Below are 25,823 nucleotides of genomic sequence, written 5' to 3'. Positions count from 1 at the left end.
GTCAATCAGTATGTTTTATGGAAGACTTACCTGCAGCGCAGCTGGTTTGTTAGGTTCTGTTCCATGAAAAGCGTGTTTTCTTGCTGGGAAGGCATTGGGGCCCCTGGGACTTCCTCAGTTCGATAAAACACTGAGTGTCTCTCAAACTGTTTTTATGACGCATTGATCACTTTTCAGTCCCTGAATGGTTCATCTGACTTCAGGAGTTGACTCACATTCTTTTTGTTGAGCTTCAAGTCTGTAATAACTTTTTGTCCTCCTAGGGGGGGGGGCAGGAGATGGTCTTAATTATTTCCCATTAATCTATACATTAATGTACACTCATCAGGATATTTATTGTGCGATAGCAGATTTGAGGCTCTCACTTTGAGTTGAAGGAATGTAGGTGTCAGGAAACTGATCTGACAAGACACAATTAAAACTAGACATTTAAAGAAACTAAGAATAACGGACTTAAATAGAGACAACTGGCTCCTGAACCTCAGCAGGAGTAAAGGAACTTGAAGCACTGAAGGACTTTTCCTTAACAGTTTAATCAAAAGGATTTGCCACTTAGATCCAACTGTCAGCATCCCTTTGAGCCAAAAGGAAGAATTCACGTGTTTCCAGTCAGCACTGTACTGGTTCTGAGCCAGAGGATCCAAGTGTCAGCCTGCTGGAGGACGTAACGCTCCTTACCTCATGAACGTTCCTCATTTAATCATTTCCATCTTTGACTTGGAGAAACTTCACTGAGTCGTCTGAAAAGCGAGAGCTCCTAAAAAAAACCCTAACTCTGTTTGTTTTAATCGAGTCAAGCGACTGCTTGTTATTCATCACACAGCAAATTCTTATGTGGAATAGACATCTAAGGCACACAACACCTCAGAGGAGGAACGTCTGGCTAATCTGAACTCTGTAGAGCTTGTCAAAACTGTGATTCCTTGAAGGACTGCGAGGATCTGGAGGTTCAAGGCTTCGTCTGTTTTTGCCAACTCTTCAGCTGAATCATGACTGCTGAACTCAAACAGAAGCCAATCCTCATAGAGGGAATCAGACATGCACCTCTAATGGCTGGGACATTTCTGCTCCTTTCCAACGTGGCTGCTGAGCTTTCCAGAAACACATTGTTGGAAGAGACAGCAGACGATAAACTCCAGATCATCACTCAGAGCTCCAGCGAGATCCTGGAGCGGTCCAAAAATCACAGCTTTGGAGAAAATTAGAACCTGCTTTAAGAAACATGTGGGGGTCATTAAAGCTGCCTTAGTGTTTATGACTTCAGTGCTGGTCTAAAATCAGAAGAGCTGACTTTTGTTGATGGAGGATACAGTTCAGAGGCATCGTGCAGACGAAATGAAGAGCTTACATCATGTTGCTGGAGGAGAAGTGAGATGAAATTCACATTTGAGTTTCCTAAAGTTCAGCCCACTGTTGTTTTTCCACATCCAAAAAATCCAAAGGGAACATTCTTAGAACATTCTAGACACTGGATGATCACATTACTTTGCTCAATTCAACGGAAAAAGCTGAAAGGAAAAGAAGAAGACTCGATTTGTTTAACAACTTGCCTCACACAGATCAGCCTGGTTGGGACTAGTAATCAATTGTCGACACACTTAACACAAGCACAACAATGATATGTTGCATTATCATGACATCCCTTAAAGGTGGCTGTACGAGTCTCAAGGGAACTGCAGGACACACTTGTGCCCCTCTTAAGATGTGGCCACACCTTTCTACGTACGGGTCAACCCCCGTACGGATACATGTGATGAGAGCATTGTCAAAGCCTGATATTAGCAATCAGTAGCCACGGTTCCATGTGCAAAGTATCTTGATTGGATCAAAGATCGGATTAGAATTCAACCGTCTACATGGGCCCAGAAAAGCTTTTTCCGATTATGAAAAATGTTTACATTTGCCCACACTTTAGGTCAGAACCCTCTAAAATACCAGAAGAGTAAAAGAGTTCCACTGTAAACAAGCCGAGCTGCCACATACATAAATATGTGGCAGCTTGGTAATATAGGAGAGGATCTTCTAAAAGTGCTTTTATTATTGTTCTGGTTATTATGAAGCGCCTGTTCACTCATCATTTTATTTTTAATCCGTGTGTTCAGTGCTTTTTTTTCCGGAAGAACGGAGCTTGAAGAAGCGTTAGGAGAAGGCTAACATGCGCTAACAACATTTAGCCTTTGATGAACATAAATCCATGCTGGAAATGCCACAATCTGCATCTTGGCTGAACCTAAATATGTGAAATAACATCAGCCTTTATTTTGTCAGGACACGACTGGAAACACAAATCCACGTTGATTGTTTGGTGTTTCTAAGGACTGAGCATTACTTTTTGCTTTGAAAAGCTAACACACTGCCCCAAAGCCGGTGTGTGAGTTGGCGGTCCGAGCTCTGCTCAGAGACACGGATCTAGTGGGAGACACGGTTCTACCGGGAGATACGGTTCTACTGGGAGACGCGGTTTTACTGGGTCTCAGATAAACGCATCTAGACATTAAAGAAAAACACAATTAGAAACAACAGACCACAACAAGAATGAAGTTTATTATGCACAATGGAGAAAAGCAAAGCACACTGGGAGACACAGTTCTACCGGAAGACACGGTTCTACCGGGAGACAGAGTTATACCGGGAGACGTGGTTCTACTGGGAGACACGGTTCTACCGGGAGACAGAGTTCAAATGGGAGACATGGTTCTACCGGGAGACACGGTTCTACCGGGAGACACGGTTCTACCGGGAGACGCGGTTCTACTGGGAGACACGGTTCTACCGGGAGACAGAGTTCTAATGGGAGACATGGTTCTACCGGGAGACACGGTTCTACCGGGAGACACGGTTCTACTGGGAGACACGGTTCTACCGGGAGACACGGTTCTACCGGGAGACAGAGTTCTACTGGGAGACATGGTTCTACCGGGAGACACGGTTCTACCGGGAGACACGGTTCTACTGGGAGACGCGGTTCTAATGGGAGACACGGTTCTACTGGGAGACACGGTGAAGCAGCAGAGACTTCCGGGTTAGCATGACGCTGTGACGCGGACCTGCTCGAGACCTGGTAGAAAATAAGATGATTTAATCCTGGGAAACTAAAACAACAAACAAGCCAGCGGAATATTTTTTTTTTCTTTTTCTTCTTTTTTGGGATAAATACACCGTCCCAGTGTCATTCCCCCCCCAAATTTTTTCCAAAGTAAACTCCGAACGTCCTGGAGAGCTGCAGGAGCGAAGAGGATCTGGACAGCCCGACAAGCTACATAAACGAGCAATACGAGCGTCTCGTCATGGGAAAAACCCCTCAGTCCGCCAAGCCAGCCGCCCCCACCAAGCGGAGCCGACCCGAAGAATCACCGGGGGCTTCTCCACCGAAGACGGAGTTTGAATCTAACGCGTGGGATATGCTTCTTAGCATTGATGCAAAACTATCCAGCTTCGACAGCCGTCTTTCCCTCCTGGAAGTTCTTCACCGGGAATTTCAAGAGATCAAGGATGCTCTAGAATTTTCCCAAAAACAAGTGGAAACCCTGACCGCGGAGAACTCAGCGCTGAGGGAGTCGGTAAAGTCCATCACTGATGGAATGAGCCAACTCTCTGAAGAAAATAAGAAGATCAAGGAGTCCATTCTGGATCTTCAATCAAGATCCATGAGAGATAACCTGGTGGTCATGGGAATACCAGAAACGCCAGAAGAAAACGCCAAGGAAAAAAATAAAAACTTTATTCAAACCCAGCTAAAGCTTCCAGAGGAAAAAGTTAAAACCATAAACTTTCACCGTGTACATCGCATGGGAGCAGCGAGACCTGGGAACTGCAGGCCTAGACCCATCGTGGCCAAGTTTGTCCTTCACAAGGAGAAGGAAGAGGTGAGGCGGCGTGGCAGGGAGCTCCGGGGAACCGACTTCAGGATGGATGACCAGTTCCCCAAAGAAATCTTGGAGCGTCAAAGGATCCTGTTCCTCATCAGGAAGAAATTTCTGAATGAAGGGGCCCGCGCTGTCATCTCTGTGGACAGACTCTATGTGAATGGACAGCTCCACCGCGACCCAAACGTCACTCCCTGGCTCTTCTAAACCAGATATGTATCCACACCCTTTACACTCTCTGCACAGGTGTTAGTTTATGCTTATATGTGACACACTGGGCATAACACACGGGGCATAAAGGTTTCCACTTTAGGTAAAATCACCACCAGTCTCCTCAGCAGCTTCAAGCCTGTTCATGATAGGTTTGTTCTGTTTCTACCCTTCCTGTTTCCTTATTTATCCCCCCCTCTGCACTCCTTTCCCTTTTTTCTTTTTTCACACACTATTCCCTCCCCCTCACCTAAGCTGCCACATAACTCAGCCACTCTACAATAGTACTGATCTGCACAACACACTCAGACACTCAGCATGTCCAGCATTACATCACATGCACTGTACATTACACATAAAGCCTCATAGCAACATCAAGCACACAATTATGTGTACATATATACTCATTTTTGCCTCCATCAATAACATACAGTTTCTAACATTCACCTCAACAGCAGCATGTCCACCCTAAGGTTAGTTACTTGGAATGTGCACGGAGCTGGAACCAGAGAGAAGAGACTGAAAATAATGAGCAAATTAAAAGATCTCAAAACTGATTTTGCGTTTCTTCAAGAAACTCATATGTCTAATTCCTCAGTGAATATTCTCGCCACAGCAGATTTTCCCAACGTATATTCAGCCTGTTATAATTCTAGACAGAGAGGAGTAACAATTATGATAAATAGGGAAATTAAATTCACAGAAACTAGTACAGTCATAGACCCAGAAGGATGATTTATAATAGTCACTCTTTCCACTCAAAATATGCAGCTGTGTTTAACTAATGTGTACGCCCCCAACGTAGATGACCCTAAATTCTTTCATTCCTTCTTCTCTGCGCTATCTGAACATACAGACAAATCGCTAATTATTGTGGGTGACCTCAACATGTGTTTAGATCCAGAGATGGATAGGCTAAATAACACAGGAAATCTTAGAATCTGGCAATCCACAAATACTGCTAAACAGTACATGGAGGATTTTGGTCTTGGTGATGTTTGGCGTTCATTCCACCCCACGAAAAGAGCTTATACCTTTTTTTCCACAGTTCATCAATCATACTCCAGGCTAGATTATTTCTTGGTTAACAGCTCCTTGTTGAGCATAGCTACGGAAGCACAGATCCACCCCATTACTATCAGCGACCACGCACCAGTTTCCCTGACTCTTAAAAACAAAACATCACCACCTTCATTAAGGAGCTGGAGGTTCAATACATTGTTGCTCAGAGACCCTAACTTTATAGATTTCTTTGCTAAAGAATGGTCCTCATATCTTCAAAATAATGACCACCCAGGTATTTCCTCGTGCCTTTTATGGGAGGCCGGGAAAGCAGTCATGAGAGGAAAAATAATCGCCTTCTCATCCCACAAAAAAAGAAAAGAAAACTCTAAACTAGTGGATTTAGAGCAAAAAATCAGACTGTTAGAGGAAACCTACAGCAACTCCCCGGATGATCAAACTCTACAACAAATAAGGAAAGTAAGAATTGAATTAAATGAAATAACTAATCAAAGAACACAGTTTTTATTACAGTAATAAATCTGGGAAATATTTGGCAAATCAACTCAAAATAAACAAAGAGAAGACAACTATTTCATCAGTCATAGACCTAACAGGAAATGCAACACATGATCCAGCTGCAATAAATTCAGTTTTTAAAAACTTTGATCAATCTCTCTACTCATCCCAAATTAATCCTTCTGACAATGATGGCAACAGTTTTCTCAATTGCATAGTTTTCGAAAGAGCCATACAATAATGTAGTGTCCCTTTCCCACACTGAGTCACGTAGACTTAACCTATTTTAAGGTTCTTTATTCTGGTTACTGTAGACCGCAACAAACGCTGTACAATTAATTCAGCTACTCCTAAGTCTCTCCCGCTGAGACGAGACAAGAGCGTTTCTACCAACTTTATATTCACCTGCTACCGCTCCAGCCCTCCCATTTCCCTCATTCGGCCCATAGCTGAACCCCATTGGTCCAAACTACCTAACAACAGGCTGAGCGACAAAACTGAGGGCCAATCAGATCTCTGCTTGATGCGTTTAATGAACTCCAGAACTTTTAACGCGACACAACAGCCACCCAGTCCAAGACATGCCGCAACAATTTGTTTAAAACTAAATATACAAATGAATGTGTGCATTTGATTTAATTTCAACATTTTTAAAGTACAATAAGTCTGTGGATTCTTTTTAATAACATTGTTATGCTGTTACTAATAAATGATGAGTATTTCTCGTGGTAGTTTTGCTGATGGTCTAGTCTGGTTGATACGTGGTGAGTTTCTGCTTCATGCAGGCGTTGAGACTTTAAACGTGATCTTAGGTTGCTCTGAATGTTCTTTAGATGTGAGACAGACTGATCACATGCAGACGGGGAGCCAAACACACACTCACACACTGCAGTGAGAGACGGGCAGCGGGTTTTACGTTTTTACAATCCCTGCACGATTCACCTGCTGCCTGTCCCCCCCCCTGCTTTCTTCCTCACACATCCCGTCCCCGCAACTGCGCGCTCTTTCTCAGAGACAGGAGCGCGCAGTTTTAGGCACGTCAATTCACAGGTTTCCGGCTGGTACAAACTCTGTGAAATAATAGATAATAGTAAACTGACCTCTGGCATCGCATCGCGCCCGAGAAGGACTGGTCTAATGAAAAAAAAGTATAATTAAAGATTTGTCTGCGAGCCACATGTGACCATCAAAAGAGCCATATATGGCTCGCGAGCCATAGGTTCCCGACCCCTGCTCTAGCTGCTGCTATTAGGCAAAGTCGATACATTGAAGGCATTCAAACCAAAAATTTAGAACACAAAATAAGTCTTTATGCAGATGATGTTTTACTATTTACTCCAAATTCACAATCTTCAATCTGCCAAATAATCTCCCTAATCAATAGATTTTCCTCAGTTTCAGAATACTCCATAAACTGGTCTAAAAGCACAATTCTACCAATTAATTGCAATTATCTAAATCCGTCATCTATTAAAATACAAACAGACAACATAAAGTACTTAGGTATAAATATCTCCTCTAGGCTTTCTGATCTACTCATGCTAAACCACACCCAACTACTTAAAACAACCGAGGCTGATCTCACTAGATGGAAAACTCTACCCATTTCTCTAATCGGGAGAGTTGCAACCATAAAAATGACGATTCTCCCAAAGATTAACTACCTGTTTTCAATTATTCCTTCCAAACCTCCAACTACTTGGTTCAAATCATTAGACTCATTCATTTCCCAATACCTCTGGGAAGGTAAACCCCCACGGATCAGTTTGAAAACTATTCAAAAACCTAAAGATAGAGGAGGACTAGGCCTTCCAGACTTCCAGGACTATTACTCTGCAAACAGATTGTTTAATGTACAAAAATGGCTGAATCCTGGTGTGCTAGATGAATCCTGGCTAGACATAGAACAAAATCTCTGTGATAACCTAGATATTTCTAATTTACCTTTCTTCAGTTCTAAAATTAAACAACACAAATGCTTCAGAAGTTTAAACATCGGCTCATCCTTAACAGCCTGGTGGGATTTTCTTAAAAAAAACAACCTCACATTATTTCCATGTAAACTTACCCCCATTTGGAATAACCCTGACATTTTGATTAACAAAAACATGATTAATTTTGCTTCATGGAAGAACAAAGGAATCCAGCAGTTCCAGCATATAATTCAGAATAGAAAATTTATGTCCTTCTCAACGTTATCCTCAACCTATGGAATTAATATAAACAGATTTCTAGAATATCAGCAGCTTAAATCAGCTATAAGCACTAAATACTGCCTGACCCAAATAGACCTAGACCCTCCCCTTACAGTAACACATTTCATGGACCTTAAAAATCCCAAACTCACCTCCAAAATGTATAAGATGTTATCAGACATAGATGAAACAATTTACTTACCCATGACAAAATGGGAGTCTGAGCTATCATTGAATTCTAGTGATCAATTTTGGCTACAGATCTGTTTGAATGCCTTTAATATGACCAAAAGCCCTAATCTGCAACTTATTCAATACAAGGTTCTCCACAGAACTCACTACACCGGACAGAGGTTATTTAAAATGGGTCTCAATCAGTCTGCTATATGCACACAGTGCATAGGTAACAACATAGATGACTATTTGCATGCCCTGTGGGTCTGTCCACCTGTCCAATCATTCTGGCGTAAGGTTTGTGAGGATTTATCAATCTGGTTTAATCATAAGATTCCTGCTTGCCCCAAATTCTGCTTATTAGGTGACCTGAATAACATCCACATGGAATCTAACAAGGCTTATATGGTTCTCACCGCTGTATGTATCGCAAAGAAAACGATCCTCCTAAACTGGAAATCTAAAAATAATCTTAGCATCAACCACTACAGAAACCTCATGTCAGAGCATATTAGTTCAGAGATAATGTCCTCCACAAAAAACCTGTCGGCTTCAGACTCTCCCTGGCTCCGGCTGGTTAGTCACATTACCTAGTAGGGGTGGGATGGTGATAGGTTGAACCGGGTCCTGGCTGGTTAGGTGAGCCGGGGTGGGTTTGGGGGGGTGGGCTCTGCCGGGCCTGTCGTTCTCCCGGCTCGGGGCTCTGGTTGCCTGGGTGGGGTGGTGGTGGGGGCGCACACTCTGCCGGCAACTTGGCAGGGGTTCCTGGGCGGGTGCCTTCTGGGCGCAGGGTAGGCAGTGCGGCTGACCGGGAACGGCGGCCAGGTGCCGTGCTGGGTGGCTGGTCGCCGTGGCGGGGGCTGGGGGGGGGGGGCTTGGGGCTCTGGGGCCTGGGGTCGTCTGCCCATGGCCGGTGTTTCGCCCGTGGCCGGTAGTTGGCGCGTGGCCTGGCCCCCCGGGGGTCGACGCCGCAGTCACAGCAGGGGTTAAGGGGTTCACTTGGGTGGGTTTGTTTCATTATTATTATTATTATTATTATTATTATTATTTATTTATTTATTTTATTATTATTATTATTATTATTATTATTTAATTTTTTATTTATTTTTTGGGGAGGGGGCCTGGGGGGGCGGTGTGCTAGTCCTTGGGGAGGCCAGGGTATGAATGGTGGGGCTGGACCCCCTGCCCCTCCGTTCTGGCACCGGGACCCTTCCTTGCTGGCTGTCTCTCGGCGCTACGAGGCTCTGGCCTCCAACTGTGGCTGGCTTGCCGTTTCTGGCTGCCTGGCCGCTCTGGGAGGGGGGGCGCCTACCGCGGCCGGCTGGGGGGCTGGTCGCTCGGGGGAGCCTTCTCCCCCGGTTGTGCCCATCCGCCTGCTCCTCCCCGCTCTCAACCAAACAAATATTGCTCACAGGCACATAGGGCTCCGGGAACTGGATGGGAGGGGTATGCTGGCGGGGCTCACTGGGGATGCCCCTCTCTGGGTTCTCATTGGCACCCGCCCTCCTCCCCGCTTTTTACTTGCATATTAGACACTCTGATTCAACTAGGGCCTTGTAAAGAGGGTCTGGTGGAGGGGGGCACGGTGAAACATCCGTGCTCACCTTTCGCTGGCCCCCCCCACAATTTTAACTTCCTCTGTAGACACACACACTGCATGCTAGCAGCACACACACAGCAGGGGGTAGGGAGGGTAACCAGATGGTTGTGAGTATGTGTGCGTGAGTGCATGGGTAGGACGGACCTGGGGGCTGGCTCACTGGGACCCTCTGGGGCTTTCCCTCCCCATCACAGAGAGGGGAGGGCACTAAGAGGGTTGGGGAGGGGGGCTCAGATATTATGGCGGGGGGGAGGGGTTGTAGTGTGTAGGGTTATAGCAGGGGTCGGGAACCTATGGCTCGCGAGCCATATATGGCTCTTTTGATGGTCACATGTGGCTCGCAGACAAATCTTTAATTATACTTTTTTTTCATTAGACCAGTCCTTCTCGGGCGCGATGCGATGCCAGAGGCGCGCAGTAGTAGCGGTGCTTGGAGAAAAAAATCTGCGCCAGCACTATCAGTTTACTATTATCTATTATTTCACAGAGTTTGTACCAGCCGGAAACCTGTGAATTGCCGTGCCTAAAACTGCGCGCTCCCGTCTCTGAGAAAGAGCGCGCAGATGCGGGGACGGGATGTGTGAGGGAGAAAGCAGAGGGTGGGGGTGAGGGGGACCAGCAGCAGGTGAATCGCGCAGGGATTGTAAAAACGTAAAACCCGCTATCCGTCACTCACTGCGGCGTGTGAGTGTGTGTTTGACTCCCCGTCTGCATGTGATCAGTCTGTCTCACATCTACAGAACATTCAGACCTACGATCACGTTTAAAGTCTCAACGCCTGCATGAAGCAGAAACTCACCACGTATCAACCAGACTAGACCATCAGCAAAACTACCACGAGAAATACTCATCATTTATTAGCAACAGCATAACGATGTTATTAAAAAGAATCCACAGACTTATTGTACTTTAAAAATGTTGAAATTAGATCAAATGCACACATTCACTTGTATATTTAGTTTTAACCATATTGTTGCGGACTGAGTTTAACTTGGCTGTTGGGCCGCCTTATCAGTTCTGGAGTTCATTGAACGCATCGATCAAGCAGAGATTTGATTGGCTCTCAGTTCTGTCGCTCAGCCTGTTGTAAGATAATTTGGACCAATGGGGTTCAGCTATGGGCCGAATGAGGGAAATGGGAGGGCTGGAGCGCGAGCAGGGGAATATAAAGTTGGGAGAAGCGCTCTCGTCTCAGCGGGAGAGACTTAGGAGTTGCTGAATTAATTGTACGGCTTTTGTTACAGCCTGCAGTAACCAGAATAAAGAACCTTAAAAGAGGTTAAGTCTCCGTGCCTCAGTGTGGTAAAGGGAAACTACATTACTGTATGGCTCTTTCGAAATTACATTTAAAAATATGTGGCGTTTATGGCTCTCTCGGCAAAAAAGGTTCCCGACCCCTGGGTTATAGGGTTATGGGGAGTGGCTGTGGGTGCGTGGCGATCCCTGGGTTGCTTAGGTCGCGTGCCTGGGCTGGCTTGCGGAGACGGGGCGCCGGTCGGGTAGTGGCCGGCTCATGGGTTCCAGGGGCCCTGGCTTCGTCCCTGGCCTTTGTCTCGGTGTCCGGCGCCCGGTGGCCCCCATGGCTGCTGCTTGGTACGGCTAAGCGCTCCTGTCTTGTGGCCTGGGGGCCGGACACTGGGGTCGCTTGTGCCTCTGGGCATTGGGGGGGCCCCTGTAGGGGGGCCCTCTCTGTGCCTGGCTGGTGGGGTGGGCGGTCCCCTCCTCCCGGGCTGCCTGGGTCCGGATGCTGGGGGGGGCTTCTGGCCTGGGGGGCTCTCCTCCCCTCTCCTGGTCTGGCTGGTCTGGCTGGGTAGGATCTGGCTCCCCTTATGAACACAAGGTTCACGTCGGCAGCATGCATGTATCTCCACCCCCACGTGCACGTGCACACTGCCACACTGCTCCCTGTCTGCTTCATCCCTCCTCTTTACCCACAGTGTATTGATGGACAGATTTTTTTCGCTCATCTTAGTGTCAGATTTTCACCTTTGATGTAACATTCGTCTTTCCAGCAGATCTGGTATAATTGTCACAGCTTAAAATAATAACTTATTCAAATCAGTGCTTGTATCCCCCACCTTTTCACCTTTCTTCCTTTTACTCTCTTCCACCCTCCCCTCACATTCTTCCCCTCTCCCTCCCCACACACATTAAATGTAACAAATAAATAAAAAATAATACGACAAAAAGGGGTTTATACAAATCTACACTCTAGTTTCTCGAAGCTATATAACCTCTTTTTGTGATAGTAAAACCTGTCCAACACAAAAAGCCTTCAGCTGTAATCTGTTTGCTCAGCTGTTGGACAGAACAAGTTTAAAAAAAAAAAAAAAAAAAAGACACGGTTTTACCAGGAGACACAGTTCTACTGGGAGACACGATTCTTCTATGAGACACAGTTATATTGGAAGACGCGGTTCTACTGGGAGACACGGTTCTGCTGGGAGACACAGTTCTACTGGGAGACACAGTTCTACCAGGAGACATGGTTTTACCGGAAGACACGGTTCTACTGGGAGACGCCATTCTACTGGGAGACGCAGTTCTAATAGGAGACACGGTTGTACTGGGAGACACAGTTCTACTATGAGAAACGGTTCTACTATGAGCACGGTGCTACCGGGAGACACAGTTCTACCGGGAGACACATTTCTATCGGGAGACACGGATCTACTGGGAGACGCTGTTCTACCGGGAGAAAGGGTTATACTGGGAGACACGGTTCTACTGGGTGACACAATTCCACCGGAAAACACGGTTCTACTGGGAGACACGGTTCTACTGGGAGACACAGTTCTACCAGGAGAGACAGTTCTACGGGAAGACACGGTTCTACCGGGAGACACAGTTCTACCAGGAGACACAGTTCTATCGGGAGACACGGTTCTACTGGGAGACGCTGTTCTACCAGGAGACAGGGTTATACTGGGAGACGCTGTTCTACTGGGAAACGCGGTTCTACTGGGAGACACGATTCTACTGGGAGTCACGGTTCTACTGGGAGACACAATTCTACCGGAAAACACGGTTCTATTGGGAGACACGGTTCTACTGGGAGACACAGTTCTACCAGGAGAGACAGTTCTACGGGAAGACACGGTTCTACCGGGAGACACAGTTCTACCAGGAGACACAGTTCTACTATGAGACACGGTTCTACTGGGAGACATGGTTCTACTGGGCGACACAGTTCTACCAGGAGACACGGTTTTACTGGGAGACGGGGTTCTACTGGGAGACGGGGTTCTACTGGGAGACGGGGTTCTACTGGGAGACGCGGTTATACTGGGAGACACGGTTCTACTGGGAGACACAGTTCTACCGGGAGACACGGTTCTACCAGGAGCTAGGACCACATTCAAAGCAGAGACTCTAGCCCAGGCGTCCCCATACATTCACATATGGTGGCGTAACTCGCGCTCCCTCTCAGTCTTCGTAAAAGTGTGTTCACCATCTGTCATCCATCACTCTCCGTTGCAGCTCGCAACTCAGAGTGATCACCCCTGTGTTAGTTTCACTTTACTGGCTCCCAGTTGATTCTAGAATCATGTTCAAATCCTCCTGCTAACCTATAAGGCCTTACATGCTATGGCCCCATCCTATATCAAAGACCTCATAGTCCCTTACCATCCAAACAGAACACTTCACTCTCAAAATGCAGGACTGCTTGTGGTTCCTAGAATTATTCAAAGTACAGTTGGAGGTAGAGTGTTTAGCCACCAAGCCCCTGTTTTATGGAGTAAGCTCCCTACATTCTACATTCAAAGTTAGACTGAAAACATTCCTCATTGGACAGGCTTGCTATCAGGCTAGCTAGTTATCAGAAATTATTTAACTTATTGCTCCCCCTACCTCATCCACTGTAATAAAGTCAGGGGGAATAATTACATTTCCATTACATCCATTATACATATTTCTCCACAGAGGGAAGACGGTTTTCTGAACCGGGCCAGGAGGGCCTATTCCCCCTGCTTAGATTAATACCATATTGCATTGATATTGAAAGCCTAAAAATATAGGTTTTCTATTATAAATACATAAGTACCACCTGCTATAAGTACCATAGTGCATGCCACTTACCATTAACATGTTTGAATTAAATGTAATAACAATAACAATTATTTGTCAATAGGCTGTTAGAAGTTTGAAGCTGGGGAAAGTATAGTGCATCCCGGTTCTGTCCTCTATTCTCGTTATTCCTCTATTCGTGCATTGTCCCCCTTTCCCACCCCCCTCCGGGGGAGTGTGAGTGATTCCTAATTCCAGTTGGCTCATCTGTGCTCCTGTACTGGGACGTGGACCTCATCCCTGGCTAGTCTCTGCTCCTGCTCCTACACCTGGTTGTGGATCCTGTCTCTGGCTCGTCCCCAGCTCGTCCCCAGCCGTCCCCCAGCCGTCCCCCAGCCGTCCCCCAACTCCATCTGGATGAAGCTCATCTGCTGGACTTTAAATATGTAGTTGTAGATTTAGATAAGCTAATTATTCTCTAAGAGTTCTGGTGCATCGCCTGTCCGTCCTGGGGGAGGATCCCTCCTTCATGTGGGTACCCCTGAGGTTTCTTCGTTTTTTCCCGCCAGAATTTTAGGAGTTTTTACTTACGGAGACGGAGGGTCTAAGGGCAGGGACTCCCAGTTTAGTTTAGTCTGTTTAGTGTAGTTTAGTTATTACCAATTACCAATTGTATTTTATGACTGATTTTATCTTTTTATACAATTACTGGTATGAAACCCATTGAGACAACTATTGTTTTAATATTGGGCTGTATAAAAAAATAAAACTGAATTGAATTGGCAACTTTGCATTCAGCCTGGTCAGATGGTCACCCAGATAAACAGTGGATCCCTTGAGCTTTTTCCTTCATTAAAGGAAGTTTGTGTTTTTGATTGTCAAACATGATGATGGTCGCTGGTTTTTCCGTCTCCTTTCTTGTGGGGAGCGAATGGCACATCAGGGGATCCATCCAGGGAAATCCCTTTAGACCTGAGAAAAACTTCAACCTGTTGCTCCACAGAGATGCTGTCCTTGTCATCAGAAGTGTTGTGACAATTAGCATTGTTAGCTTTAGCTCTGTTAGCCTTTGGCCGAATTTTGATCCAGAAAACTCAAGTTGTTCCTCTTGGAGTGTTGTTCCAAGCTGTCCACTCGTTTCTCCAGTATATCGATCCTGTTGTCTCCATGTTCTTTCTGGGCTCAAAGTCTCCTGATCTCTTTAGCTAGCTCCAGTAGCGGCGTTTAGCTCGTTCTGTATGGCTGTAATGCTCTCAGTCTAGTCTTCAATGGATTTTTTGATGTCTTCATGGTCACTTGTCACTTGATTGTTTTTTACGGGGCCATGGTCAGCTCTCTTTTTTGCAGTAATTTTGCATTAACTTTGTTTTCAAGACGTCTTTAAGGCCTATATACCATGCAAAATCAGTCTGTTGAGCTTTTAAGTGTATTATAATGTTAAATCCTCACAAAAAGCGGTATTTTGATCCTTTTACGCATTTCTGAGTATTCCTCTAAAAACCTGATCACCAGCCCCTCCCACTCCACTTTCTTACATTGTAACGTAGACCAGTAAGAACAGCCCCTTCCAGGAAGAGTCTGCTCTGCCAGCACCGACCCCCGGGCTAACAGACACACACTTTCTCTTTGGAGCTAGTTGGACGTTGTTTGTTTTGGTGGGAGAGATGCAGACACGCTGTCAGGATCCCGTTGCGGACACAAACGCAGGATGCAGGAATGCAGAATCAAAGTCTTTCATTCAGCACTGAACTGAATGAAAACCAAGGCTAGGTTTCTCATGAGACTCGAGAGGCAACACAAAAATCTTGTAATGAGTGGAGGAAACACACAGACCATATACACAGGTGAACTGATGACATTTGTGAACACAGGTGAAGCCAATAAGATGCCAGGTGGGAGAGAAAAGTAACTGTAATGAAAAAACCCAGGAGACAATGAGCTGGAAACAGAGGATAACAAACTGAAACATAATTACACACCCCACCCTAAATACCCCACACACGCTGCTGAAGCCGGCTTCAGGTTGATGTCATGAAATGGGCGGCACCCACAAGGAGAGGAAGGCGGAGCCTCAAAGATCGAGTTGTCTTACCTCCAGGTTGGAAAAGAACTCAGAAAAATAACTCCTATTTAATAAAAAAAAATTCTTTTGTGAGCCAAAAGTAATATGGAAATAGTTTCTTATAAAAGTCTTAAGAATAGCATGGTATAGGCCAGGGGTCGGGAACCTTTTTGGCCAAGAGAGCCATAAACGCCACATATTTTTAAATGTAATTTCGAAAGAGCCATACAATAATGTTGTGTCTCTTTCCCACACTGAGGCACGGAGACTTAACCTCTTTTAAGGTTCTTTATTCTGGTTACTGTAGACCACAACAAACGCCGTACAATTAATTCAGCAACTCCTGAATCTCTCCTGTCGACACGAGACGAGAGAGAGCGCTTCTCCCAACTTTATATTCACCTGCTCCCGCTCCAGTCCTCCCATTTCCCTTATTCGGCCCATAGCTGAACCCCATTGGTCCAAACTACCTAACAACAGGCTGAGCGACAGAACTGAGAGCCAATCAGATCTCTGCTTGACGCGTTCAATGAACTCCAGAACTTTTAACGCGGCCCAACAGCCATCCAACTCAGTCCGCGACAATTTGTTTAAAACTAAATATACAAATGAATGTGTGCATTTGACTTAATTTCAACATTTTTAAAGTACAATAAGTCTGTGGATTCTTTTTAATAACATTGTTATGCTGTTGCTAATAAATGATGAGTATTTCTCGTGGTAGTTTTGCTGATGGTCTAGTCTGGTTGATACGTGGTGAGTTTCTGCTTCATGCAGGCGTTGAGACTTTAAACGTGATCGTAGGTCTGAATGTTCTGTAGATGTGAGACAGACTGCTCACATGCAGACGGGGAGCCAAACACACACTCACACGCTGCAGTGAGTGACGGGCAGCGGGTTTTACGTTTTTACAATCCCTGCGCGATTCACCTGCTGCCGGTCCCCACAACACCTCAGCCCCCCCCACCCCACCCTCTGCTTTCTCCCTCACACATCCCGTCCCCGCATCTGCGCGCTCTTTCTCAGAGATGGGAGCGCACACTTTTAGGCACGGCAATTCACAGGTTTCCAGGTGGTACAAACTCTGTGAAATAATAGATAATAGTAACTGATAGCGCTGGCGCAGATCCTTCTCTCCAAGCACCGCTACTACTGCGCGCCTCTGGCATCGCATCGCGCCCGAGAAGGACTGGACTAATGATAAAAAAAAAGTATAATTAAAGATTTGTCTGCGAGCCACATGTGACCATCAAAAGAGCCATATATGGCTCGCGAGCCATAGGTTCCCGACCCCTGGTATAGGCCCTTAAAAACAATGGTAACTGCAGAGCGCGATGGCGTGCATCTGTTGTCGATGATCAGGATGTTTTGATTGGACTAATATTTAGTCTTCTGCCTGTTAACTGAATTCTCTCTTGAGTTATTTGGTTTCAGAAACATCTACAGATGTTGGACGCTTCATCACTGTTGTTTCCTGGAGTCACTCAAGGTTTCAGGTCTTCAGAGTCTGTAAAACAGTCTAAAACCTGAGCTGCTGTAACATTTGTCTCATTGTGAGATATCTCCTAACACACTCATCTGTTTCAGATCTTCAGCGCTGCTTCAACTTTAATGTGAAGAACTTTAAGATCTTCTCTGGTTCTAAAGAGGCTCAGTTTGGATATACAGTGCAGCAGCACGAGGCAGGAGGACGTGCATGGTAGGAGTTCAACACCCCATTAACGTTACATTCAAACACCTGTGTCTGCTGGTTTAAACAGCTTCAGCTGAACATGCAGGCTCCACAGTAGGCTCTGAATAGTGAGACACGTCTGATTGCGCCTTCAGGTTGCTGGTTGGAGCTCCTTTGGAATTCACTGAGGGGCAGCAGACTGGTGATGTTTATAGATGCCCCCTGGACCAACGAAATTCTGCCGACTGCAGCAGACTCAAACTAGGTGAGCAGAGGCCAACGTAAAAGAGGGCAGAGTTTCAGCCCCATCTGTTACTTTCCTCCAAAGATGTCTGGATAGGACGGACAGATGGAGTGCTGGGAAAAAAACAACCATACATCTGCATTCGGCACACATGGAACAGAATGTAAAGTGAAGGGAAAAAGAACCTCAGTATTACCAATAACATAGAAGTACAATAAAAAACAGTTGGGGGAAAATGCTCACTTTACATCTCTGTCTCCTGAGCTACAGTGGAAAAAGTGTTTGATCCCTTGATGATTTTATAGGCTGGGCCACTTAAAAAAAAATTGACAGACTGACATCCTAATGGTAGATTCATTTGAACAATGACAGAAAATAACAAAGAAAATGCAATTAAAAGATTAAAAGCCACATGGGCCGAGTCATAGACATGACCTGTTTAGTTCATGTGCTCGTCACCATACATCCTGACTTTATCCACAAACATCACAGAGTAAAACAGTGGATGTAGCTCTACTGACCAGCATGAACTGTTTATTTTGTCTGTGGTGATGCAGAAGAAAACAAGTTCCAGCCCCCGCTTGGTCAAAGTTCAACAGTTTGACGTTCAAGCAGTTGAAAGTTCAGCTGGTGGAACTTTCAGCATGCATTCAATGAACACCTGCTGTACGTAGAGCCCAAAAACAGACTTAAAAACAAACTAATAATTAGTCATTTTGAATTTTAACCAGGAAAGGTTTCTTTGGACAACGTGTCTGAGAGGAAAGAGCAGATGAGACTGGGACTGACACTGATCTCCAACCCAAAAGACGACAGCTTTGTGGTAAGTCAAAAAAACATAGAGTGGGTTAGCTTCCCTTAAAAAGTAATAAGAACACTCCAAACCTTAAAGTCACACTCCAATCATCTTTTGATAAAATGTCTTAAAGTCTTCTCAGTGGTCTTTTAGATATAATAATGCTGGTTTTAGCCACACACAAGAAAAAGACATAGTTTCTGCAGAGCAGCAGTAGTTCAATAGAAATTCCCCTCTGAGTTGCCAGTGGCTCTCTGTTCACGCAATTCTGCTAACTTACAGCCCCTCACTTCCTCAAACTAACATTAGCAGTGCAACCAGAATGGCAGCAACATCCAATCTATCCAGCTGTACAGTTCTGGTCCAGATTCCAGCTCAGACCAGGAAAACAAAGACGTCCATGGATCTGTGTGTCTGCCTGTGGATGATCAGAATGGAGCAGAGCAGGAAGCTGTCACCAGTGACACCTAAAGAACACACACTCTTAGATCGCCGTAACACTTTGACCATTTACACGTTCAGCGTGAATCAACTGATTGTGATGCAGACAAAAGCAACTTATTATGTAGGCTTTGCACTGATATACACTAGTTAAGTCGGTAAACACTTACATCAGTAAAGTGTTGCATTAAAGCGGAAAGCCACTTTTCTCTGCATCAGAATCAGCTGATTTACGCTGATTACATAAACACTTCACTACTTTACATGTAGCGCATCAGCTGATGGCTTCTTTTTTCCATTTCACCACTTGCTGGAATTACATTACTTGCATAAATGGTTGAAGAGTTACGCTTGTCGAAAGAGTAATTAGTGAAGCAATATAGTTTAAGAAGTATTTTTATGTTTGAATCATGCAGTGTAAAAACAAATGGAGATGTCCATCTGGTTTTGAAACTAACCTTTAAATGGTCTGCATAAAAATATTAAATAAGTTAATACTGCTAAAAAATGTAGGTTTCTTATAAAATTTCAAATAATTGGTCGATAGTAGTGAAATTTAATTTGGTATTAGTAAATATGTATATTTGCACGAGTTTATATATAAATGTGCACGTGGGTTTGAGTAGGTGTGCGCGCGCATGTGTGTATATGTACAGATAGTATGTATTTGGCTAAGTATTTTGATTCTATGTTTGTAGCATATTTGTCAACTTGATGTAAAGTTTTGTTTCTGTAAAAATCGAATCTTAGGTAGGCTTTGAAAGGCACAATGCCTAGTCCCTTATGTTAAATGTTGATGATTGTGTAAAAGTATTAAAAACTGTTATATTTGAAGAAGCAAATAAACTTGAAACTTCAATGTTAACACTAGGGCTACAGCTCAGGGGTTTAAAGGGTTGACAATAGAAGAACAGAACAATGATGCCTCAAAGGGATTTACAAGTTCTTTCATACTTAGAGCTTTGTGTCAATTTATCCTCAGACCTGTGGTCCTCTCTGGTCTCATGAATGTGGAAGTTCTCTCTACAGCACCGGATTGTGCACCAGAGCCAACCGCAATTTCAAAGCCACCCATACCTTCGCACCTGCCCTCCAAAGTACTCATCCATCTATTCATTCATCCACTCTTTCATCCATCCATCCATCCATATATCCATCCTCATTTGTTTAGTTATAACTTTGTCTGTCTTTCCCACAGGATGTGAAACATTCATGGACATTGTCATTGTTTTGGATGGTTCAAACTCCATCTACCCGTGGTACGAAGTCCAGGACTTTATCACAAACGTCTTGCACAAGTTTCACATCGGCCCAGATCAGACACAGGTCTGTCTTTCTTTATGTTAAAGCTACCTATCTCTCCTTAAAAGCTTTGGTGACCTTGAGCCTTTAAGTCACCTGAGTAAAAATGTTGTCCCCTGCAGTTTTGTAGAGTTTTGTTGTTGCAACAAAATGCACATTGACAAGAGGCACAGTTTTTCATCAGTAAATTGTTTGGGCTTTGTCTTTTGCTGAATTTCCTTTGGCATGGCCATTTAGAAAAAGAAAGTGTCTATTTGACAGATGGAGCTTGTTTTATCAGTGAAAACTGTCTGAGCCTGAGAGAGAAAACCAGCCTTCCAGGGCTACTCTCCCACAGTTGTTGCAGAGGTGCTGTGAAAAAGGGGATTGGATTGGAATTTTTTTTTTTTTTATTCTGATTTGGATTGCACTGTTTCGGTTCCAGGTTGGGGTTGTTCAGTATGGCTCCACAGTGGTCCACGAGTTCAGTTTGGGTGAATACCAGACAGTAGACACTGTAGTGGAGGCTGTCAGGAACATTGACCAGCGTGGAGGATATGAGACAAGGACTGCGCTAGCTATCAACGTGGCTCGGTACGTCATGAACACAATGTGGTCAACTCTGGAACTCTGTAAAAGACAGTTTTCGGGATCAGCCAAAAATCTGCCTACATGATTGCTCTGCCCTTGGACTGGGCTGTTGAGCCAACACTGGCCATGAAACGTTTCACTGAGAATAGAAACATAGTTTTTGGAAACATGTCATTTTGACCTTTTAGGTGATCTCTTAGTAACAGCACAATTTGTAAGAAATGATCAGTGGTAAACTACAATTGACTGTATTTGTGTAAATGACTAAGAGATGTGATTGCGATTTTCCTTTTGATTGACAAAACCGCCCCGATCCACATGATCAACAGAGAGTACAGCTAGGATAACCAGAAAACAAGCAGATCAGCTGCTCCTGATTTCTAGCTTTGCTGCAGTTTTAAATGTTTTAAAATGTTTATATCTGCTGTGGTCTGAGCGATCCAGGATTAGTAGAGCTCTGAACAGAAGTCAAACGAAGTTGTGGGACCACAACAGAGGGATTTGACACAAAGCAAACATCTGAATCACAGAGCGTCTTGTGTTTTCTCATGCAGGTCAGAAGCATTCCAGCGAGGCGGCAGGCCGGGAGCACAGAAGGTGATGATTGTGATAACAGATGGTGAATCCCACGACAGTATAGAACTTGTTGATGCTGTCAATAACAGCAAAAACGATAACATCACCATGTATGCCATCGCTGTGAGTAGTACCTTATTTTTAAACTCCAAATGGAGTGTGACCTGTGCCACATTCGCAAGCTGTGACTCTCACCTTGTTCTCCATGTGGCATTTTCAGGTACTTGGCTACTACAACCGCAGAGGAATTGACCCTAAAGCATTTCTGGAGGAAATCAAGTTTATTGCCAGTGACCCTGATGAGAAACACCTCTTTAAGGTCACTGAGGAGTCTGCACTAAAGGAGATTGTGGATGCCCTGGGAGAAAGGATCTTCTCTCTTGAAGGTGTACCTTGATAACATTTTTATGCATTAGTGGTTAAAGAATCTCAGCAGGTAGCATGATAGTAAAAGAAAAAAGGGTGTTAACAACATGCAGCAAGGCAGGAAAAAGATTATACAAAGAAGGAGCTTATTAACTACTTTGGGAATCAAAAGTTTGACCGTTTTATTTTTGTGTTTAAAGAAGCCAAAGAAAGCTGGAATGTTTTAAAAAGGCAACAGATTACAGATAAAACATTCTTGTAATATGTAAAAAAAAAGGCTTTATTTCCATCATTTACCATTTCAAAATAACAGAAATTAAAATAAAAGGGTGTGTAAAAGTTTGGGCTACCTGCAGATTTAGTACCTGGTACTGCCCCCCTTTGGGAAGTACTGCAGCTTGTAAAGGCTTTTAGTAGCCAGCTAAGAGTCAATTCTTGTTTGAGGTATCTTCATCCCTTCTTCTTTCCAAAAGTCTTCCAGTTCTTTGGGCTTCTGGAACGTCTGTTACACACTGCTCTTTTCAGGTCTATCCATAGATTTTCAATCACGTTGAGGTCGTGTGATTGGGAAGGCCATGGCAAAACCTTCCGTTTCTGCATCTTAATGTGTGCCAGCGTGGATTTGAGGAGTGTTCAGGATCATTAGTCATTTCTAGAAGCCATTTTCTCTTCATCTTCAGCTTTTTCACAGATGCCATCAAGTTAACATCCAAACTTTGCTGAAATGTTGTTGAACCCATTCTTCTTCCTACTTACCTGTGCCGCAGGCTCCAATCCAACCCCAAAGCATGATTGCTCCTACCCCATGCTTAGCAGTTGGACAGAGGTTCTTATTTTGAAACTCTGAGCCCTTTCTTCTCCAAATTCCATTTTTGCTCAGAAAGTTCCATTTTAACTCTGTCTGTCCACAGAACTTGTTTCCAAAATGCATCAGGCTTGTTTCTATGTTCATTTGTGAACTTCAAACATTGCATTTTGTGGTGAGGACGTAGAAGAGGTTTTCTTTTGATGACTTCTCCATGAAGACCATACAAGGACATCGTCACAGTAGAACACTGATCCAGAGTCTACCAGGTCTTTCTGGAGGGATCCTGCACTCAAACGTGGCTTTGAATTTTTTTTTCACTATCCTGTGAGCTGCTCTGAGATTTTTCTTGCTCTTCCAGATCTTGCTTTAACTTCCACTGTTCCTGTTCCCTGTCGTTTCTTAATTACATTCCAAACAGAGGTTACTGGCATCAGAAAGACTTTGCTATCTTCTTACATCCTTCTCCTGCTTGGTGAGCATCAACTATTTCCAGTTTGAGGGTTCTTTGGATCCTCTCAGTAAATCCCTGAGAAGACCACATAAACAATGACATGGAATGGAAATAAAAACTGAAGTGACCGATGAATTAAAAACACTAATAAACTAGCTAAGCGCTAATACCATGATGTGCCAATATTTTCAAACATGTGCTGGTTATTATCAGCCACAACTCTAACAGTATGTCAAGACAGAAAAGTTCCTTTAAAGAATTTCTTGGAACCAAATTAGTTTAGACCAAAAAGAATGACAAAAAAGAAACCTTTCATCATTGAGTAAAATTAACCAAAAGAAGACTTAAACCATGCTATTCCTAAGCCTTGTATAGTAAACAATATCCATGTATATAATAATATACTACCTGTGGCAAACTAAAGAAGAACATTTTTTATTAAATATGAGTTATTTTAATGGGCTTGTTTCCAACCCAGAAGTAAGACGACTGGATCTCTGAGGCTCCGCCTTTCTCTCCTTGTGGGCGTCACCTATTTCATAACGTCAATCTAGAGTCAGCCTCAGCAGCGTGTCTGTGTTTCACTAACGAAGTCAAACAACATCTCAACAAAGATGGATCCGCAGAGTTTAGCCGAATACCGTTAGCTCCTTGGAGAAAGTGTGTGTCTGTTAGCCTGGGGGCGGGGCTGACAGCATAGACACTTCCTGGAAGGGGCGGGCCCCTCACTGGTCTACGTCAGTGTTTTTCAACTGGTGTGCCGCGGCGCACACTAGTGTGCCGTGAGAAATGTCCCATTCACTGATCTAAAAACATTCATCATCTCCAGGATATCAGCTCTGTGTTCATCCAAACAGGCCCTGATAAAACACTGAGTAGTTAGAAATATGAAAGATCATAAAATACTTTTTTCTTTGTTTATTTGATTCTATTAAAGACATTTTGATAAGAATGACGTTACTGCGATTTAGCTACAGCTAGAACTGTTTTCTGAAAAGTCCCGCCCCTTTAACTGTCTCCACCAATCATTCTTGGAGGCTTAATCACACGTCATCAGTCTGACCAATCAGAAGTGGTTAAAGTCTTCACTTCCTTGTTCTGATTGACACAGGTTTTTTTTTATTCATAAATGCCAAAGAGATTTAGTGTACTAAAAAATGTACTAAAGCTGGTTTCTGCTTGATTTCAGGGACCAGCACTAAAGGTCAAGGGTTTGGTCTGCAGATGGCTCAAGCTGGTTTCTCCTCACATTTAGTCAAAGTAAGTGGGATAGAATGACAAAGTTTTCAATTCATTTTACTCACAGAGTCCCAGTTCATGTGGTAATACACAAAAAAACAACGAACAAAAAACGAAACTTTTCATTGCTATAATCCAGTGGTCCCCAACCTTTTTAACACCGCAGACCGATTTGACGTCAGATCCCGTTTTTACACAACGGTCTTTCTGATGTGGCGGACGATTATTGTAGCAACGCTACGCTGAAGGAGGAACAGAGATGTGATAAGATGAACTCTGAGCTTTTATTTTGACGTGCATGTCATGGTACATGGCACAGATGTCATCCTCCTCTCCCTTCCTACACCCATGGAGCAAAAATGAAGTACTGTCTATTAAATGTAGCTTTATTTTTTGGGAAGTCAAAGGCTCCTCTTCTGTTTCCTGGAGGGGCGTTTTCCTCTTGGCAAAGAAACTTTCCAAAGAAGGTTTGTTTTTTACTCATTTTGCTAGCTCCTGGGATTTATTTAGCGCTAACATAATCACGTGACCGAGAAGAGCGCCATAGACATAGATGGATGCAACAGAGAATCTGGCAATTTTTCAAAATAAAACATCTTTCAGATTCCAAAATAAAATGGAAGTCGTGTCCGTTTTTTATTCTGTCTGTGCGGCCTGGTACCAAATGACCCACGGACCGGTACCAGCCGTGGCTTGGGGGTTGGGGACCACTGCTATAATCCATTTGATTCCAGATCATTGTAATCCAATTCAGTCTAGTCAATTTCAGTGAGGCCAATTTGTCTCAATTGTATTTTAATAGAAGACAAACGGATGACATCAATTGATTTTTGGTGTTATTCTGCTACTGAGGGGTCCGTGAGAAAACTTCCATGGAGACAAAAATGAGAAGAGCATCTTCAGCAGAACCAGACTTGGCATGGGTGGCCATCTCCTGTTACCAGTTGGTGTCTGAAAGGACAGCGAAGACAAACACAAAGAAAACTGAAACCTCTGTCATAAGATGAACCGGTAGTTAGGAAGTGTTGAAACCATTCAGCTTGAATTTGTCATTCTGGCCTGAATTTAGTCAGAATGTCCTGTAATGAGCCCAAGGCAAGCTGCAGGATGCCCTGGGGAGCACACCTTGGGGAGGAGTGGTGAATGATACACACCGATGTTTTCATTTTTCTTACTGAATGACTTTTTACATTGGTTTTACTCTTTCCAATTCACAAAGTGGCTCACCTGTAGGTGGACTCACCTATCACCGTGTTTTACTGCACAGTAAATAGACTTTATTGCTATTTTCTCTAAAAGTAGCTTTTTGAATGTTAGTTAGTGTTCATCATGTTATGGGTCTTGTAAAATGGCCCAACCGTGTACACAAAGGTGGGTAGAGTATTCAGACATTTCAATCAAGTAAAGGTAGTGTTACTTTAGCATGATGGTACTCAAGTAAGTAGGCATCTAATTAATTACTTGATTAAAAGTAATATACCTTTTGGATTGAAATCTACTCAAATGTTGAAAAGTGACCTCCCCTTTCTGTCATTACATAAGAATCAACACATTCAGAAACAAGGAAATAATATAACTTTTCATAAAGCTGGAAATAAATTCATCTTTGCAAAACAAAACAATAAATCGTTTGTAATTCCCCTTCTATTTTATTACAAAATATTGTTCATCCACACCAGAGGGGGCGTGTCTGTAAACTATTATGGGATGGAAAGTTCTTCT

At 43.9% G+C, this 25,823-nt stretch overlaps 1 protein-coding gene across 2 annotated transcripts in view; it reads left to right on the top strand.

Annotated features, from left to right (window-relative positions):
• The window catches only part of LOC101169424 (integrin alpha-11), a 72,430-nt gene that overhangs the window by 681 nt on the left and 45,926 nt on the right, over positions 1 to 25,823 (top strand). For both annotated transcript variants that reach the window (XM_023955519.2, XM_023955518.2), the window contains exons 2-10: positions 17,224 to 17,335; positions 17,464 to 17,573; positions 18,284 to 18,375; positions 19,772 to 19,886; positions 19,988 to 20,115; positions 20,516 to 20,664; positions 21,216 to 21,360; positions 21,458 to 21,623; positions 24,052 to 24,122. In XM_023955519.2, the coding sequence (XP_023811287.1) occupies positions 17,224 to 17,335; positions 17,464 to 17,573; positions 18,284 to 18,375; positions 19,772 to 19,886; positions 19,988 to 20,115; positions 20,516 to 20,664; positions 21,216 to 21,360; positions 21,458 to 21,623; positions 24,052 to 24,122 (1,088 nt within the window). The remainder of the gene's footprint in view (positions 1 to 17,223; positions 17,336 to 17,463; positions 17,574 to 18,283; positions 18,376 to 19,771; positions 19,887 to 19,987; positions 20,116 to 20,515; positions 20,665 to 21,215; positions 21,361 to 21,457; positions 21,624 to 24,051; positions 24,123 to 25,823) is intronic.

This window comes from Oryzias latipes, chromosome 6 (assembly GCF_053564925.1).
Source record: "Oryzias latipes strain Hd-rR chromosome 6, Olatipes_Hd-rR_3.1".
Taxonomy (NCBI): Eukaryota; Metazoa; Chordata; class Actinopteri; order Beloniformes; family Adrianichthyidae; genus Oryzias; species Oryzias latipes.
The sequence above is the reverse complement of the archived record's forward strand: the minus strand, read 5'-3'. Positions and strand labels throughout refer to the sequence as shown.